General features: G+C 40.1%; 2 protein-coding genes across 18 annotated transcripts in view; one reads left to right on the forward strand and one right to left on the reverse strand.

Annotated features, from left to right (window-relative positions):
• The window catches only part of DGCR8 (DGCR8 microprocessor complex subunit), a 45,935-nt gene extending 36,047 nt beyond the window's left edge, over nucleotides 1-9,888 (forward strand). For all 4 annotated transcript variants that reach the window (XM_077835412.1, XM_077835413.1, XM_077835414.1 and 1 more), the window contains 5 exons: nucleotides 2,901-3,001; nucleotides 3,565-3,671; nucleotides 3,915-4,042; nucleotides 4,531-4,644; nucleotides 5,893-9,888. In XM_077835412.1, the coding sequence (XP_077691538.1) occupies nucleotides 2,901-3,001; nucleotides 3,565-3,671; nucleotides 3,915-4,042; nucleotides 4,531-4,644; nucleotides 5,893-5,976 (534 nt within the window). In that variant the 3' untranslated portion in view covers nucleotides 5,977-9,888. The remainder of the gene's footprint in view (nucleotides 1-2,900; nucleotides 3,002-3,564; nucleotides 3,672-3,914; nucleotides 4,043-4,530; nucleotides 4,645-5,892) is intronic.
• TRMT2A (tRNA methyltransferase 2A) overlaps nucleotides 1-19,288 on the reverse strand; it is a 36,068-nt gene that overhangs the window by 4,454 nt on the left and 12,326 nt on the right. For 6 of the 14 annotated variants that reach the window (XM_077835418.1, XM_077835417.1, XM_077835423.1 and 3 more), the window contains exons 8-12: nucleotides 18,227-18,349; nucleotides 16,604-16,679; nucleotides 15,327-15,443; nucleotides 15,027-15,123; nucleotides 3,232-3,399 (exon numbers count right to left, since the gene is read on the reverse strand). In XM_077835418.1, the coding sequence (XP_077691544.1) occupies nucleotides 3,232-3,399; nucleotides 15,027-15,123; nucleotides 15,327-15,443; nucleotides 16,604-16,679; nucleotides 18,227-18,349 (581 nt within the window). Of the gene's footprint in view, nucleotides 1-3,231; nucleotides 3,400-10,403; nucleotides 11,042-11,571; nucleotides 11,759-12,854; nucleotides 14,698-15,026; nucleotides 15,124-15,326; nucleotides 15,444-16,603; nucleotides 16,680-18,226; nucleotides 18,350-19,288 lie in introns of those variants that run through there. The other 8 variants (XM_077835422.1, XM_077835421.1, XM_077835430.1 and 5 more) reach the window with 5 other exon arrangements.

A 19,288-nucleotide genomic window follows, 5' to 3' on the forward strand; every position in this document is an offset into this window, starting at 1 on the left:
AGAGGGTATGTGGATGCTGACTACATAGTGGTAGTTATCAGTTTCCCATTCAGGTGGAAGATTTTAGTTTAAAGGCTTGAAATTTATAGTAACTACCTAGTAGCCAAAAAGTGATAAAGAGGGTGAAGGGTTCTCTCTAGCAAGATCCAGCATCAGTCCTTGTGGGAAATGCGGATATCTCTAAGCCTTGCTTGCTGGGATTTCTACCACAGTATTGTCTTTAGAGCTTGCTTGGTGGGGGAAAGGAGACCTCTCGTCTTCTTTCATATCAGTTCTTGATACATTTTGCAGTTCACCCCAAATCTGCTTCAGCTGCTAAAAATGACAAAGTTGGCAGCTTTATTCCTCTGACCAGAGTCTCCTAGTTGATACAAGACGAAGCAGATCTCTGTTACTCAATCCCCTCCCTAGTTTCCATTCTTTGGGGATTTCATTACCTGGGAGTGACTTTTTAGTGCTGCCTTTGGTATTGCTCATAAATTTCCTGACCAGCATCATGAACCTGACCTTCTGAAGAGCAGATATGAAATTTGATCTTAGTGGTTAATTTAAGTGAAGCAATAGCAAAATGGCAAATTGAAGCCATTAGTTGGCTGACTTCATAAGACAACACTGAATCCACTTAAATTTGTTTCACATTTGGAAGGCTGTCAATAAAAACTTAAATTCTGAGGAAACTGATGACTTGGCTCTGATTGGGATTTGTCATGGGAAATTGGATTTTTCCAGCCCTGAATACAAGATAGTGTATTCTTTGGTTGTACGTTTTGTGGGTTTTTTTATTTGTTTGTTTTTGGCTTTTTTTTCTCCTTCAACATTACAAAGTGCTGTCCTAATTACTGAAGGAGAGTCCCTCGTGTTTTCAGGAAGAAACAGTCAATACTTGTGATTTTTCTTATATTATCAAATACATGGTGCTTGGAATTAGGGGGGGAAAAATCCAGAGTCACATATAGATAGTCTAATACTACCATGGTAAACAAATTTTGGGTGGGAAGATTTTAGTAGGGATGAGGTCTTTTTCTCTTGTCCTCTTGATGATTTGTGAAAATGATAGTTATTAATGCTTGACTTTTTTCACATGCCCAGAGTTGTTGAAAAGTACATTGGACAAATGTGTAGAAACTTCAGAAAGAGACCAGACTTCAGTTGTCAAGCCTGTTTTGTCCCTTAACTCTCTCTGTTAGCCTTATCCATGGGGTTCAGGCCTAGCCCATGGAAGTGCAAGCAACAGCACAAATAAAAATGTACATAAAACCTTTTAATAGTAGCTTAGAGGTAGATCACTATTTAGACTTTGGCTGTTTTAACCAGTACATGCATTGGAAGCAACTTCTTGTGGGTTAACTAGTCCAGGCGTTTCTAAACTCTTTCATTGTAGACCATTGCTTGATAGAGGTTGTTGTGTGACTCCATTTTAGCCATGATTGCATAACATCATTGTGGCAACTACAGCAATTGCTTGCAACAAATTGGTCACATTAAATATTCTAATAATCTTTTAATTTGATCAAAGATTAATCACTGTCTAATTTTGCTTTTAAATTCATTTCCCTTCACATTTGTTTTTCTTCCCCTGCCTTTTTCCCTGTTTTCTGGGTCTCCTGTCACTTGCATATACTGTCCAGCCACTTGATTCTCCATTGCTTCACTAGACATTGTTGGCCAGCCTTGTGTCCCTGGCATATTCCTCATATGCTAGTGGTTCCAGTCCCTGAGGCTGGCTCCTGTTTGCACTCTTTCTTGTTTTTAGCAGTTTCTGCAAGCCTCCAAGCTGTGCATTGCAAAAAGCATCTCAAGTATCTGTAGAGAGACTGAAAACAGGGACAGCTAGCTCTCCATAGACCACCAGAGAGTGCTGGTGGCCCACATGTTTGTGAGTCACTGTTCTAGTCTGCCCTCCTATATCATTCCTGGTGGGATTGAGCTTATTGTTCTTAAACGATCCCTAAAGAATGTGTGTCCAATCTTGAAATAATTGGAGACAGATACTGATTTTAAAATAAAAAGACCGGGATTCACACTAGAAGGAACACTTTGATGGAGTTTTCTGAGCCTGAACTCTCTGGACTTGTTCATATAATAGAAAGTAGATAGTAGCTCTTCACTGTAAGAGGCTAGTAAATCTCCAACCTCAAGCTGAAACTTTGGGCTACAAACCCGAAATCGTGGAAAGTACTAGAAAAGTGGTTTGGAGGAATGACAACAGTGCTATTTGATTAAAGTAGAGAAAATATTATTTTAAATTTCTAATATCTGCCTAATTGAGTTCTTTCAATAAATACACAGTAAATCATGAGTAGAAATTAAAGAACAGTCATCACTGAGCCCTTTGTTTTTGCCCTGAAAAACCTAAACGGACAGGCTACCTAGAAAGAGAAACTGAGACAAGACCACTCTGCAGATTGAAGTAATAAGTATGGGAATTGGGGAAGCTTTTATTTTACTATAGGAGACAGCCCAAAGATTTTTTTTTTTTTTAAATGTAATATTAAAAGCATTAAATCACAGTTGAGAGTTCGTTGTATTGGGCAACGATGTTTTTATTATGTATGAAATGCCAATAAGTAGAACTGAGAATTACATCTTTTGTGGAAATGGGGGAGCTTAAAAAAATAAGGTCAGAAGCTTTCCAATATACAGTAGAGGAACAAGTAAATTTTTCTCATTGTATATTGGAGTGTGAAGGAAATGGTCTGTAGTGTTGCTTGCTAAAATAGGGCTAACACTGTAATTCTGATAATGAAGATCTAATGTGTAGTTTAAAATGCTCTGTGATGAAAAATATAAAACTTAATTTGTTTACAAACGTAAATATAGAAGAAATTGAGAAGTAGGACACTTTCAATATTGTGCTTGTTTGACCAGTAGCTGAGGAACGTGTCTCAATTCTTTTGTAGTATTTTAACCATATCAGTATTGAGGACTCACGGGTATATGAACTGACCAGTAAAGCTGGACTGTTGTCTCCATATCAGATTCTCCATGAGTGCCTTAAAAGGTAGGATCACATCATAACCATGCTAAAAATGTTATTGGGGGCAAATTCTGCTGTTTGTTAGATGTACTAAAGTAGGAAGGGTACAAGAGTCCCTCTGTTCCTTTCTTCCTCGTCTACTCCTACTGAGGTGCCGGCAGGACGGTGTACCTTTCCAGCACTTGTGAATATCAGTGTGGCCACCCGCTTACTCCGTCTGCTATGACCCGAAGGAGACAGGAACTGCCGGTTACCTGTGGTCTGCACCAGTGTCTATACCGCAGCATTGCCCCAGGTCTGGTATTGCTGCTCCCCCTTCATAAGCGTAGGATCTGGTCCTTAGAATTTTATATGTATTTTTGTCTGTCACCTGAGAGGCGGTAATGCTGATTTTTTGCAAAGCGGTCGGTACAGTCACGTTCCTGGCACAGAAAATGAGACTCCCTGTTAGTTTGCTTAATTTTTAATTGAAATTTACTGTACTTTAAGTCCAGATTCAATTATGTTGACCTCACATTGTTCAGTTCAGTTTCTTTCTATGCAACTTACTTGGTTGACCCTTACAATATTAAGTTTGTGTGCTTAAGAAACCATGGAATGGGTGACACATCTATCAAGTTTGAAGTGATTCCTGGTAAAAATCAGAAGAGTGAATATGTCATGACTTGTGGCAAGCACACAGTGCGAGGCTGGTGTAAGTACTGTTCTTGGTTTTTACTTCCTATGCTTGCTTACAAATTATTCTTCCTTTTTTCTTGTCCTCCTCAATGCTTATCTTGCGTGAATATTTTGTTGATACATGCTTATTCTACCCTTTGGTGTATAAATCTTGAAGAGAATTAGGAATATATTAATTGAGTCCCTTAATGTAGTTTTTATGTACACCCTTTTTTAATGTTCTAGTGTGATGTTTGTGTGTTGGTTATCATTTGTCCAGGTAAGAACAAGAGAGTTGGGAAACAACTAGCTTCTCAGAAAATCCTACAGCTACTGCACCCGCATGTGAAAAACTGGGGCTCTTTATTGCGTATGTATGGTAGAGAGAATAGCAAGATGGTCAAACAGGTAAACATGATTTTGTGGTTGCTTTGTAATCTACCCTGTAAAAAGTTGCTTTTTTCTGTTGTGATACTGAGCAGTTAAAAATGATGAAAACTCTTCATTCCCTTCCTTCTCTTGGCATAGCTTTCTAGCCTTAATACTCTTATTCGTTGCATGTTACTTATCTATATTGATAAGTAACCCTAAAGGATATTCTGCTTTCTGAATTAATTGATTCTTGCTATTGTCATGACATAAGATCAGCACTCTTTTAGAGATGCAGCATTTTCTCAAGCTCATGTGTTTGCTATAGGCTAAAATGGTAAAACCAATTTTTAGCAATTAATACACAGTTGACTTGTTGCACGTTCCTTTTCATTTAAAGAGGGACGGGTGGGGGGGAACCTACCCTGCTTAAATTCTGTGAGGTGTGACTATTTAAAAAATACACACGAGAGACTGATTTTTTTGGTAACGTTTTTTCTGCTACTACTTATGGTCCTATTGTGCAGGAAACCTCTGATAAAAGTGTGATAGAACTTCAGCAGTATGCCAAAAAGAACAAGCCAAATCTACACATCCTGAACAAGTTACAGGAAGAAATGAAAAAGTTGGCACAAGAAAGGGTGAGTGCATACTGCAGAATTCTTAAAAATACGTGTTAAAATTGTGTTGCAGGGCCAGAACACAGAACAAAGTTCGTTTATTTTTAGTGTTCTGAATCTGTTTCCTACAGTACCTTAGTGAAGGCTAGACACTCAAAATTTAAATGTTATTCCTGGGGGAATTCTGCGCCACTGCATGCATGCAGAATTCATATGCCCTTCAGGTTTCTTTGCTTCCCCGTCAGAAGTCATTTTTCTGCAGGGAAGCAAAGAGAAGCCGCAAAAGCAGTCACGTGCCCCTGCTGGCATGTTGTTTCGGGTGCCCAGAGCAGCCAGCAGAAAGGTAAATTGCGGGGCGGGGAGGCTGGGATGCCCCAGTCGGTGGCTCCTACCCTGCACTGAGCTGCTAGTCCCAGCTGGGCGGGGCGGGGGGAGAGAATAGGATTTCCCAGGTCAGATACCCCCTCCCCCAGTGCAGGAAGCTCCAGGACCTCCTCACCCCCTCCCCCCCCTTTCTGCCTCCATTGCTTGTCAGCTGCAGGGGGAGAGGGTCACTGTAATGGGAGCTGCTCCCCTGTCCACCCAGTCCTTGTGCATCTGAACACCCTTCACACCCAGACCCCCCCGCCGAGCCTCCCAGCACCATGATCCCACCCCCACCAAGCCTTACCCTCTGCATCTGGATCCCCACCCTTGCACCCAGACTGCCTCCCCACCCTCAAACCCGCACCCTGATGTGCCCCATCCCCTCCCATACATGGACCAACCTGACCAGTCCTCCACCCTGCTGATCCCCAGTCAGCTGCACGTTGACCCCCACCCTGCTGAGCCCTACTCCATTAGCACCTGGACCCTGCTGCCGAGCCCCAGGCTCCTTCACATGGACCCCCCCTGCATAGTCCCATTCCCCCTGAATCCCCCAATAAGCCCCTGTGCATCCAGTCCCTCCCTGCACCCAGATTACCCTATGCAGAACCCTCACATGCTAGAGCTTCCAGATTCATTTATTGACCAATAAAATGTGCAGAATTTTAAAAACTTTTTGTGCACAGTTCCCTCAGGAGCAAAACTTTTTCCTTTTAATGAAATTCTGTTATAGCTACCAGACTTTTTTCATCATGAGCTAAAGTAGTCATTCACATAATTTGAATCCATCAAGTCAAACTTAATTGATTTTTGCCACTAGAACTAAGTAGTTGCTCAGTTTTGTTTTGTTTTTTTTTAAAAACTTGTTTTAACCTTGATTTTTTGCTTTTTGTTTCTTTAAAGGAGGAAACTCGAAAGAAACCCAAGATGACAATAGTAGAATCAGCTCAGCCTGGTAGTGAACCTCTGTGTACTGTTGATGTGTGACCAGAAAACTTACAAGCGGGGAGCAATAACAAATGGAGAACTACTTTCAACAATTATTTAAGAATCTATTTGCTGCAGAATGCAAGATAACTTTACAATCCTGGCTGCTTCAGTTATGCATTGTTCTTTTGCATCATCAGGGCAATATTACTTTTTTTTTACCTCCTGAGATATGTATGTTTAAATGATTGATCATAAAGATCTCTACTTGGGCAAATGCACAGAAGATATAGGCATGTTCACACAGGATACATTTAAGGAAGCACTTTTTCCTTGAAAGTCATCCATGTTGTCTTGAATGGATGTGTTTTAAGGATCAAATTCAGAAAATCTATGTACAGGTTGAAGCTGATATATTATATATAAATTTTTATATATACATACTCTTGTATGAACATGCCTAAAATTATTTTTGTGAAAAGTTTTGTTGCATTTCAGCACATAATAATATGCACTGATAAGACACTTTGACAGATACATGGAAAAAGTGATGAGCGATGTTCCTAATGTCATAGGATTAGGCCAGTCATGCCGTTTTTATTTTGTGTACTGCCAGGCTAAGGTTGGTTTGCTTTTAATTTTTTTTGAGATCACAGTATGCAGGTTTGTTTGTTTTGGTTTTTGTTTTGTTTTGATTTTTTTTTTCTACTTGAAAAGAACAAGTGTACCTGGTAGTGTTAAGAGCAACAAGCTGGATATCCCAAATTGTTGGGCTTTATTTTAAAGGAAAAGTTATGATTGTTTACAAACCAATTGGAAGGGAAAATATTTGGCCCTCTATTTCAGTGTTTCCCAACCAGTGTGTCGTGGAATTTTTTTTTAAAATTATATGTGAGAACGGGGGAGGGGGGAAACTGCCTTCTGATTGGCAGTATGCCTCATTGTCCCACCTCCTCCAAGGGTGGAACAACCAATCAGAACTCAATCTCCTGCTCCTTCCCTCCTGCAGCTGCTTAGCTGGGGGCAGCGGGAAAAGTCCCTGGAGCTCGAGATGTGCCATGGCAGAGAAAAGGTTGGGAATCACCGCAATTTGATATAAACTGCAAGTAACTTAGCCACTCGAGAGGCTATCTGCAGAGCTTGAAGGAGAAATATAACTGAAGACTCTTGATGGGTATTCTGAAATATATTGCCAGTGCATTGTTTAAAGAAGCTCCACCCTTACTCCCCTGTAATAGAGTAATTTTAATTTGTTTGGTGTCTGGCCATGTTACTTGTTTAGTTAAGTCTTAGATAACTTGCTTCATTAAATGAAAGATTTTTGAAACAATTTCTCCTTGTGGCCTGGCCTTTGGAAATGCTAAACTAACTGATTGCAGCTATCTTACATTAAAAAAAAAAAAAAGTTGTTACTGGCTTTTTACTTACATTTTTCTTCAAATACTAAAAAACTTAATTTCTGCAATGGAAATTAGAACGTAGATTTGGGATACAATGTAGAAAAAAGACTAGAATAAGACCGTAATAGAGTGTACTGATTAAGATGAAAAAGGACATGAATATGCAAGCATTTTTGAAATACAATCTTAGAAAACGGGCAGTACTTACTGTATCTGCTGAGGCTTTAATAAGTTATGCACAGAAGAAATATTTTGGTTGTAGTGAAAGCACTGCTTTTCCCCTTTATTTAGGGTTTTTACTTTATTGGCTAATGCAGTAAATTGCTCAGATTTGAAGGGGGAACCATTTAGTGCTTGAGAAGCGGGGAAATGGCAAGAAGCCAGTTTGGTGGTAGGGGTCCAATGACTTATCCAAGAGCTGATATTAGTACTGCTATATTGTATGCTCCCTGAATCATTGGTGGGACAGAGATACAGTTCTTAATCCTTATAAATGCTGCAGGTCTGGTACTTGTCCGGACAGTTGTCATGTCTGAAATCTGAGTACAGCATACTGCAGTATACTGACTGATCGTGCCAACTGGATTTTAACACCTTTACTATCAGCCCTGCTATTTTGGAAATTAGAAAACTTAAATTTTTGATCCCAAGCTAAAGTTCTGTAATTTATTGCTTCTGATATTTGAGATCAGTCTCATCTGTTTCTGTATTTGCATTGTTATAAGTGATATGCTCAGAGGTGTCTGCAAATAAGAACTCACCCAATCTTCATTATCGTATTCAGCTTTTGAGTTCTGTGAGTTGTAATCCTGTTTTCAGTACAGAAGGATAGGTGGAGGATGAGACGTTATTCTTAAAAGTGACCGATCTAAAAAGTACTGCCTCTGCTTCTTTTCTTTTAATATAGCTTTAATCTCCATCTTTTGAAAGATGTGTAACATTGGTGCAGTACTTACAAGCAGTAGTTGCTGCTTCTCTCTGATTTTGATGAAGACAGGGCTTATATCTTTGCCTAAATATATTACTGTGTAAGTAGGTGGTGTTTCAGTTTGTGTGTTTTCTAGCAAAAAAAATCTGTCCTTGGACAATACTGTAAAAGACAAATCACCCCTGTGGATCTTTTGTCCAAAATCAGAATGTCAATATTTTGCAGGCCACCTGCAGATTATCCATAGATGCCTCATTTAGGAATTTATTTGTATTGTGTTCTAAGAGGATTGCTGTATTGAGCATTTTTGCTTTAGTCTTACCTCAGTCTGCCACTATCTGAATCGTAAGGTGACCATTGCCCTTAAATAAAGCATCTAGATATTTCATTGTGAACCAAAGCCTCTCACATATTATGCATTCTTTAAAAGGATGGTATTAGACCTTGCTGCAGCCTTTAACTGGAGAGTTGTCCAGAAAATAAAGCGCAATAACTGCTGGAACAAACAACTTAACTGCTGTTCATTGTCATTGTGAAGTATTCTTGTGTTTTAATGTTTACTATTGTTTGGAGTGTAACAGTCATGCATTTGCACATAAGCACGAGCTGCTGTGATAGAGGATAGGTCATTGCATTAATTTCTGCTTCTGCATGAACACTAAGGTGTGATTCAAGATGTACCCTAAATTTGTCTTGTAACTCGTGTTTTTTAGGTAACCAGCTGTAAAGGTTTAGATCTTGATTGTATGAATGCATAAAGCAAAACTACTGCTTTTGTCACTGATCTTTGTTCTTTATCCTCCCCCTTATCCTAGGAAACGTGGTTATATTTATGGGGATGGAATGTATTAATAAGAACTGTTCCATCCTTTGGGAATTAGACCTATTCTGCTTTGCATATCGTGCTTCTCGACAGAAGTGTGGTGTATTGACTTTAAGGGTTAAATTAGCGTGCATTCAAATCTTTATGGTACTGAATGAAAAATTACTGTGACTTCCAGTGAAATAGTCAGAGGCTACCTATTTAAACACAAGTCATTCAGCTTTAAATATTTATTAAGCAAGAGATATAGTTGGGTTCCCAGATGCTTGAAATGGCTCTATTAAGCTTAAAAACTCTTGCTGTTGTATGTAAACTCCCACTTTCCTATGACACTGTTAGGCTTTACATACAATACACACTTGTAACATCTAAGTATTCTTTCTTTAAAAGCTTGATTACATCCTACACAAGCACTATATTTTGGTTCTGGGGCAAAGTTCACAAAGGTAATTGCCTTGTCAAACTTCCTGGGGGAAGAATTTTAGATTAAGTATCAGAAAAGTGCAAGAACTAATGCCATTCTCGACAAAATAAAAGGTGAACAGTATTCTAATGGGTATTTGAGAAGGGAAAAGTGAATAATGCATTCTTATGTGCCCAAGTAGATAACAATGGTTGCTGTATGAATTGTAGAGTGCAGTTGCTTGATGCCAGTGCTAAATTGGTACAACTATAAAGCCTCATTCTCACTGAACCTCTGCTTTGCTTTTTTTCCTGCACAATCATATAAGCCTTTGTGTTTGGTCTTTGAGTACTACATGTGTATTTTTTCAGACAATTAGTTTTAAGCAATAAAGTTTGATATTACATTATAAAAATGATTTGTTTGACTAATAGTATTGTGTTGCCACTGTCTGTGAGTGGGAATCCTCTCCTTGAGCTGTCTCCCACCTGGTCTTTTGAAGTTAACTGAAGTCTGCTTTTGTTATGCAAATATCAGTATCTTACCATTTATTAGCAGGTGTAACATGTTGATTTACATTTTCATGGTAAAACTAGCCCCTTTTCATAAAAATGAAAACCCTTTAGCCAGGCACACTGATATTCTTCTTCGAGTGCTTGCTCATGTCTAGGTGTGTGCGCGTACCCATGTGCAGAGTTGGAGATTTTTGCCTTCGTGGTATGCATAGGGTTGGTAGTAGCACCCTCCAGAGTGCCACACTCATGCATCGGTATATTTAGATGATACTGGCCCTACACCCTCTCACTTCCTTCTTACCATGATGGTTGGTCAGAGCACCTTCCCCTTGCCTCACAAGTGGATAGCCGTTTTCTCTCTCATCATTAGCTTTGGGAACCGAATCTCATACTGCTGCAGCTCCTGGCTCCCCCCTTTGAGTTTTTGGCTTCCTGCTCCCATCTTCTACTCTCCTGGAAGGTTTCTTTCTTGGTGGCAATAACATCTGCCCACAGGGTCTCTGAGATTAGGGCGCTTACCTCAGAGCCAACCTATACAGTCTTCTACCAGGAGGAGGTCCAACAGCAATCACACCTGGCTTTCCTGCCCAAGGTAGTTTCACAGTTTCATACAAGCCAGGATGTATACTTACCTGTCTTTCCAAAACCTCGTAAGTCAGAAGAAGAGCGTAAATTGCACTCTCTGGATGTCAGGAGAATGCTAGCCTTTTACATGGAAATGACCAAGCCATTCCATAAGTTGACACAGTTTTTCGTCATGGTGGTGGACATGATGAAAGGTCTTCCTGTGTCCACCCAGAGAATTCCATCATAGATGACCACCTACATCCATTTCTGCTATGATCTGACAAAAGTGTCTCCACCAGCGATTGTAACCGCCCACTCGACCAATTCAAGATATCTGCATGGCTGCGACGTGGTCATCCATCCACGTTTACATCTCATTATGCACTTACCCAGCAGGCCTGTGATGATGCTGGCTTTGGTAGAGCACTGTTGTAAACCACAGGATCATGAACTCCAAGCCCAGTTCCAGGGATACTGCTTCAGAGTCACCTAGAATGGAATCAACATGAGCAAGTACTCAGGTAACCGTTTTTTCTTCATCTTTTGTACTGTTCTTCAAGATGTGTTGCTCATGTCCATTCCATTTCCTGCCCTTCAGTTGGAGTTGTCAGCAAGAAGGAACTGAGAGGGCATAGGGCCAGCAACACCTAAATATACCGACATATGAGCGCGGAACTCCAGAGCGTGCCACTGACAACCCCTACAGCTACCGTTAATGCAAAAATCTGACTGTGCAACAGATGTGTTTCTCATGTCCATTCCATTCTAAGACCAACAGTTACAAAAGTTAACTGTTTTTCCCTCTCCCAAATCAGAGATGAGATTTAGTTTTTCCCTGCTTATTAATGGAGAAGTTCCACACAACCTAAAACCCTGTCCCTGCATAAATCATTACATTCCCTCTTTTGTATTCTGTATGTAAATGTATAAGACTTCAGTTACAAATGTGTAAGCTTTAGGATAAATTGCCTGTATTAGATTTCTTCAATTGATAAATTACTTCAGAAGTTGATAATTGATTAAGTTATTGAACTTTATTGATGTTTCTGTTTCTTACATTCTGGACTTGGCTTGAAGTAACACCACCCTGTTGATGTGCTTTTGGCTTGTTCAGTAGATAGAGAAGTTATTGTATTTGAAGTTTTAATGTTACTGACCAGCTCACTGAAAATAGCTTGATGCAGAGGATCTAGTCCAACACTAGCTCTGAAAAAGAATAGGTCACATGTGGACTCTCTACTTGAGTTCATAGGCACAGTGTTATGCCTAGCATCACCAGAGTCATGGTCCACAACTGAGGGCTCCTAGGTGCTATGGAAATACAAATGAGTGTACTGCTTTAAGTCCCCAGTCACTTAACTTGAGCCCTTGTGCATCACTGGAGGGAATTAATTCTAAGGGGGTGTGGGGGGAAGATGACAGACAGCACATTCATTCTCACTGCTGCAGCTACTGCAACAGTGAGGTGTTCAACAGTGCAGGGGTAAAATCCTGGCCCCATTAGTGAGTGGGAGTTTACCAAATGTCTTTATAAACATAAAACACTGTCAAGTTGCAGCTGTAATGAACTTTGAAAAGTAGCATGAATCACGTGTTAATGCAGTCAGGTCAACTTCTTCCACCTGGGAGAAGCAGCTATTACTCCTGGAGCAATTCTGCACTAAAAAATTCTGCACATTTGTCAAAACACAACAAAATCATGCCTGTTTCAATTATTTTAGTAATTTATTTCAAAATACTTGTCCAAGTACGTCTAACAATACAGATGACAAAAATGATTCCCCTGGGAGTAGAGAGTTAAAGAAACGCCTACCACAAGCCACTTCCTGTTATGCTTTTGTCATGTCCCTTAGTCTGGGTGTGTCACATGTGCCAGCTGTGCACATCGGGGGGAGGGGAGGAAGGAGCCTGCCCCTCCAGTCTTGTAGTCAATTCTTAGGAGGTTTTTTCACCCTGAACCCCTAGAGTTACCATATTTCAAGTTCCCAAATAGAAGATAATGTGAGGGGGAACTGGAGGGGTGCATGTATACTGGGAGAGGATATTTAGGGTTACTGGAGGGGCCTGTACCCAGCAACCTGCACCCTTCTGCCCCCTGCAAGCCCAGCCACAGGCTCTGTATAGCTATTACTGTCCTGCCAAGCAGAGATGACCTGTACCTGCTGTACCCCACAATTTTGAAAGTTTCTGCCCCTCCTGGAAAGCAGGAATCCCATCCTGCCTCTCCCTGCAGGATGCAGCTTGCTGGCTCCAGCAGCTGCCATGCAAGGAGAGGGCCCAGCCACATCACATGACTGAGCGGGCCCAGCCACATCACATGACTGAGCAGGACCAGCAAACCCAGGAACCAGTCTTCCCATGCAGCCACTCTGCGACCTGGGCTCTGCTGGGTTCCACAGCTCCTAGCAGCAGCCCTGCACTGCCAATTCTGCAGGGGGGAAAAAAATGGAATTCTGCACAAATTCTGCCTTGCACAGAATTTCCTCAGCTGTCAGCTATGCTCTGAGTCAGATAAAACTTCTGTGTAGATTGCATATGCCTAAGAAAGCTCACATTACAGCACTTCGGGTTGAAGGTGCTAGAGGAATAGTTAACCATGGTAAGGTCCATAGTTTCAGTCCTAACCTAACCTTATACCCCTATATGAATTAATCTGCTGTGGAAGTTAACTCTGCTCTGTTAGCTTCCTCCTCCATCTCTGGAATAGAGTATTTTTGTGTGCATTTGTCTTGTTCTGAATCTTTCCTCTTTTGAAATAGGAGGGGGTAGCACTGAATACAGTCCTCTTTTCACTTTATTACAGAACAAGAAAAACTCTCTCCCTTAGAAGTTGTATTGGATCTCAAACATCAGATCATCAGTTTGGCCCATAGCTCCAGTTTAACTCAGAACAGTCACACTTAAGGAGGGTGACTGATCCTTCTACTGAAGGGGCCAACCCATTGTCTCCACCAGAACCACAAAACAGAGGTCCATTTTCTACCAGGAGTATGTAAGCTTCATGTATTTTTCAGATTACAAGCAAGTTGAAGAGGGAGTTTAGAATCTCTCTCCCCACAGTAAAGAATTAGTCTACATACCAGGGCAGCAGGAAAGACTTTTTACAATAGTAACTAAAAATCAGGCTTGCTTTAATGCAAATAATTTATTATAAACCTGCAACTGCCAACTCAAACCACTTTTCAATGCAAACCAACATCCCGGCTAAGGAAAATTTCAACAATGCTTTTAAAAATCAAATTTATTTAAAGTGGTCTGCAAGGCAAAAGTCTCCTGTTCAACAGAATTGCCCATCTGCCAGATGGCCATTAAGTGATGTGTTCTCTCAGCTATTTATCACTCATCTTCAAACAAAGAAATTTCTTGGGCATAAAAAAAATCCTACAGTCAGTCAACTTTTGGAGGGAATCCACATATCTGAATCCTAGTAACATACCTGGATAGTATTTTATGAAGAACGTGCAGAATATTTAGGTCAAGTCATGCTGGCCTTACTCCTGAAAGATGTCCCAATACCTTCAATATAAGTGTGCATGAGTGAAAATAGCAGGTTTTGATCCAAGTTGTCTGTAATAAGGTTATTTTCCTTGTAGGAATTGGATTGTTTTAAGCATCTTAAAATTAAACTAATCTTCTTTCACGGAGTTGAAAAATGCTGTCAGTATACTTAACTGAAAGCCTTCATCACTTGGAAGTCAGGTAATTAGTATGTTGTACAGAGGTTAACTTGTATAGTGTTTCTGCTGATGCCTCAAACTGCAACATTCTTTAACTAGCAAAAGTAACTTCTGCCTCTTAGAAGGAAATCAATAGGTTAAGATGGTTGCCTGAGTGTATATAATATATATGCACATACGTGCGCAAACAAACTGCCCAGCCTACCACAACATTAGGTGGAAGACAGAGTTCCTACTTTCTCTTCAAGTGGGTCAATACTGCCATCCTGGGTAGAATCTGTTGTATTTGTATTCATGACCTGAGCTGTGTCAGGGCTTGCTTCAGTAGAGTTTCCATTTGAATGTTCTACCCTTTCAAAGAATATCAGCAGCTCACAGTGCATAGTCTGAGGGAAAAGATCCACTGCCATTGCTTTAACTGGACGGAAAGGGGTTCCTTTGACACGATTGGAGGGGGCCCGACAAAGACTTAAGAGAAAAACAAAGTATAGTATTAATTTTCCTGGACCATGAACACCAGTCTGCATTTTCTAGGAAAAGCCCTTGCCTCATAGGATGATCATACATTTCAGGTCTACTACTTAACAAGCTACTGGAGGGTAAGTCTTCCTCCCTCCTGCTGGGAGAGCCTGCCATCACACAATCAAAAGTGGGTCTCCCAAGGCAAGGTCAAGTACTGCTATACAATCCTACAGCTAATATGCTTAATCTATTTGTTTGCAAAAAGAATTCAGCCTCACTTTTTTCAGGAAGCATATTCTGCCTGCTGGCTTTACCTGGCCAATTCAAAAACTTACTCCACAAAGTTGTTCATGGCAGCTCTGGGATTGCAGGATACATAGATGAGCTTCTTCAAGTGTTCAGCTCTTCGGATTGCAAGAATGACTTTAGAATCTAGGCGACAAATTAAAGTTGTTTGCCAATAGTGTATATTACTATATTTGCAAAAAACAAACTTTCAACTTGAGCTTAAAGATTGTCCTGTTATAGTACAAGGCTGTTTCAAGTTTTCTCCCAACAATCAGCTAACTGATTTCATTCTGTTAAAACCATTCAACTAATTATCCGTTAAATAAGACCTAAGTAAATAAACTTACGTAGTCCTGCCCGAGGTGGATCTACAATTGTAATCAGGTTGTGTGATGCTAATAAGTTAATTAAAGAAGGAACAACGTCTTCAGCCTTTCCACAGTGAAATTCAATGTTATTCAAATCTGAGAAAGGTAAATATAAAAATAAAGAACTGATGTGAAATTTCAGTATAATCAAAACATCTTAATTAGTGTGCACACATAAGTAGGTAGAGTTACTAGCTAAATTGTTCTTATAGTATTTTGCATATAGAAATGCCAATATTTGATGCCTTGGGACAAACTGTGGATTAGCTTTTGCAGGAACTGGCATCGGTATAATATTCAAGCAGACATACTAAAGCTATTGTGTTTAAATAATCTATTATTGTGCCTGAGAGCTAATATACAACTTGAAAATCAACATAAATATGAATTATTTTTGTAATCCTGCATTAAAATTCTGTGTCAAGGAAGTTCTCAGTCTTTAATATGCCATCATTAAATGTTATGGTACATAGTGTTAGGCAATGTTGTTAAATGAGCAATTTGCTGATTATATTGCTTAAGTTATTTTAAAAATTCATCATCATCACTCCTATAACCTCATTGGTCATTGGGGCACCATCATTGATAAGCAATCAACCAATTGTCTCCACCCCTGACGATTGTGTCAGTGCTTGAGGCTCCGAAGTTCATTCCTGTCCACTCTTTTATGTTGTCAATCCATCTCTTCTTCTCTTCCCCTGTTACTGTCCCTTCGAGGATGATCTTGGATAGGCCAGATGATCTTGTTACATAGCCGCACCACTTCAGCTTGCGCGTCTTCACGGTCATCAGGTCTACATTTGACCCAGCGTGTTGGGGGATGATGTTGCAGAACTCTTTATTAGTGACATGATTGAAGTAGGAGATGCCCAGAATTTTACAAAAGTATCATCTCTACCACCTGTATTTTCTGTTCAAGTTCTGCTGTAAGGGTCCATGTCTCACACACATACAGAATAACAATATACCTGGCACCTCCTGGGAGTCTCCGAGGTCGGATTTTTAAAATTAAACTAGGTAAATTTCCTTGATTTAAAGAGATACTAAATTTGTATTCAAAAGACTATTAACGTCAGTGGATTTTTATCATTGGAAATATTTGATGGAAATAATTACAGCTTTCAAGTAATTAATTGAGGCTGGAATTTTCAGATGAAAATAAGGAAGTTAGGCAAATTCAATGGAAGTCAGGTGCTTAACTCTTATATTCCTACATAAACAAAGATCCTAGCATTTACACACACAACTTTACCAACCATTAATTTGGGCATTCACTTTGGCATCCTCCACAGCTTCTTGACAGAGTTCGATACCAATAACTTTCTTCACTTTCTGTGAAATCAAAGAAAAAACATCAATGGGTCCAACAGGGTGTGATACATGCTTGACGACACAAGTGCCAGACTGGAGGAAAACTGAGGGTGATTGTCATGCATCAGTGATTCCTGCCATAGCACAGGCTTTAGAATTTCATTTCCTTGGTTTACCTGCTGAAGAAAAAAGCACTACCTTTACAGCAGTTAAATAAATAAATAAATAAATAAATAAAGCAAGTGGTGAGTAAACTAGTAGGGTATCTTTAGAGCTTGTCTTGATGACCAGACAGTACACAGCAAGCTGGGGTATAATCTACAGCGCACAGCATGCTAGTGCGCTGTCTGTGGACACTGCTCCTGTGCTCTAAAAGTTCAATATTGTGTAATCTACTCATTTCAAAGCAGAACAGATCAATGCACATGAGGAAACCAGGGACCCGCAGTAGCAGGGTCTACACCGGGGTGGCCAACCTGTGGCTCTTCGGAAGTTAATATGCGGCTCCTTGTACAGGCATCGACTCTGGGGCTGGAGCTACAGGCGCCAACTTTCCAAGTGCCAGGGGGGTGCTCACTGCTCAACCCCTGGCCTGCCACAGGCCCATCCCCCACTCCACCCCTTCCCCTGAGCCTGGGGGGAACTGATGGGGGACTGCTGATGTATTACTGTGGCTCTTTGGCAACGTCCATTGGTAAAGCCTGGCTCCTTCTCAGGCTCAGGTTGGCTACCCCGGTCTACTCAGACAGGGCCCAGCATGCTAGTGCGGTGTAGATTTACATCAACTTGCTGTGCACCAATTGTTCCTCTACACAAGCCCTCAGACTGTCCAATAGATCAGGATAGATGGAAAGACTTCCTTTGACTTCCCCACCTCCACATATAGGCAGACATTTTAGTCGTGCTCAATTTACTCTTAAATATATATCTCCCTCACTGCCAGCCCTGTAAATTCTGCCTTAGAGTGAAACTGAATTCTTTCCACTGTGTGCATAATTACCAGTAATAAGAAATTATGACGACTAAATTAGGTTCTCAATTATGTGTGCACATCTCTATAGCTGTCAATGCTTTTCCACAGATGTAACTGATTAGGACTTAGTAAATAATTATGTTGGTGCACAAAATGGAAGAGAGTCCAGCTCAGTCAGTTTTAGCAGTATTGTTTCTAGAGATAAACACTCACTAGAGTAGATCTGTCTTTGAATATATGCAGAGACTGGCAAAATTAATAAAGTGTCCTTTTCCCAGTGACTTTTCAAAAATATGAACTACACCTTCATGTACTTTTGACAATGAAAGTTGTGTCAGTTGCTACGAAGTTAATTGAAATTAAGTTATGTGGGACTTTTCAAATCTAATAAAGGAAATGTAGCCAGAATATCTAGCAGGGAAGTATTTATTTATGTCCAGAATTAAGTCAACTTCCTAAAGCACTGGCAATAGCAAAGTGCAATAACTTGATTTAAGCATTTTCCTCAGTTAAATGCAATATGAGAGATCTGCAACTTAACTTTCAAGTTCATTTTATGACTTGCTGAATAATACATTTAAGGCATATAGCTCACCTTTGCCAGTGAAATTCCAATTGTTCCTGTTCCACAGCAGATATCAAGTACAGTGCTATCTTGGTTCAGTTGGGCCCAGTCTCTAATGGCTTTATATAGAACCTCTGCAGCCTGTGTATTTACCTATGGAATTCCAACACAAATGTTCCCCTTTGTTACAACAGCAAAGGTAATATAACCGATACTGTATTTAAACAATATTAAGTCCCTTATATGAAAACGTGCTTTCCCCTTCCTCATCTCTAACACTTATTAAAATAAGCCAACTTTACATGTAAAGTTCAAAGCAGAATTGTACTGACAGCATGAGATAGCAAATCAAAGTTTATCTCTAGCAACAGCAAGATACACAACTGGCCCAACAGACCAGGACTTATTCAAGGCTTCAAGAGGTGTTTTTGATAAAGTTTAAAAAAAACCCTATATAACCCCTTCACGTATTTGGATGTTGCTCTGGTGTAAATTCAAACATGTAATACAGCATACGCTTAAGGCACTAAATAAGTAAGTCGTGTTTGTTGTACACCAAAATCAGAGGGGACAGCAAACACAGGAGAACAGGGCCAAACTGCAGGCAATGAAGGGACAAATCTGTGTTAAATGGCAATTCCTACCCAGGGAGAGGAAACAAACAAAACAAAAAAAATACTCCACATACAGAAATAGGAGGACATACCCATGCAACTACATCCATCACAAAGTGAATTTATTTTCACCTTGTCTCATTAATGCTGCCTGCCTTAATATTACTTTTCCTGTAACCAAGTGTAGGTATGGAATCAGGACTGGAGGGTCAGGAAAGAAGTTGTCCAAGTCAGTACCTCTAACCTACAAAAATGGTCTACATTAAGAAGAAGGTAAGAACTTAATAGCTTAAGATCTCAAGTGAGGAATAAAAACACAACTATAAGATCTCCTTAAAGCACATGTGTCATTCCCAATTTCTCAAGGAAGTTACATGCAAACTAAGGTGAAGAATATTCTCCTTCTCCTAATGCTAGCACTCACTTTATTTCCCCTCTCCTCCAAATGTTTTGTTAAACGAACATTACCTCTTTTGTG

The sequence above is a fragment of the Eretmochelys imbricata genome, chromosome 15, assembly GCF_965152235.1.
Source record: "Eretmochelys imbricata isolate rEreImb1 chromosome 15, rEreImb1.hap1, whole genome shotgun sequence".
NCBI classification, from domain to species: Eukaryota; Metazoa; Chordata; order Testudines; family Cheloniidae; genus Eretmochelys; species Eretmochelys imbricata.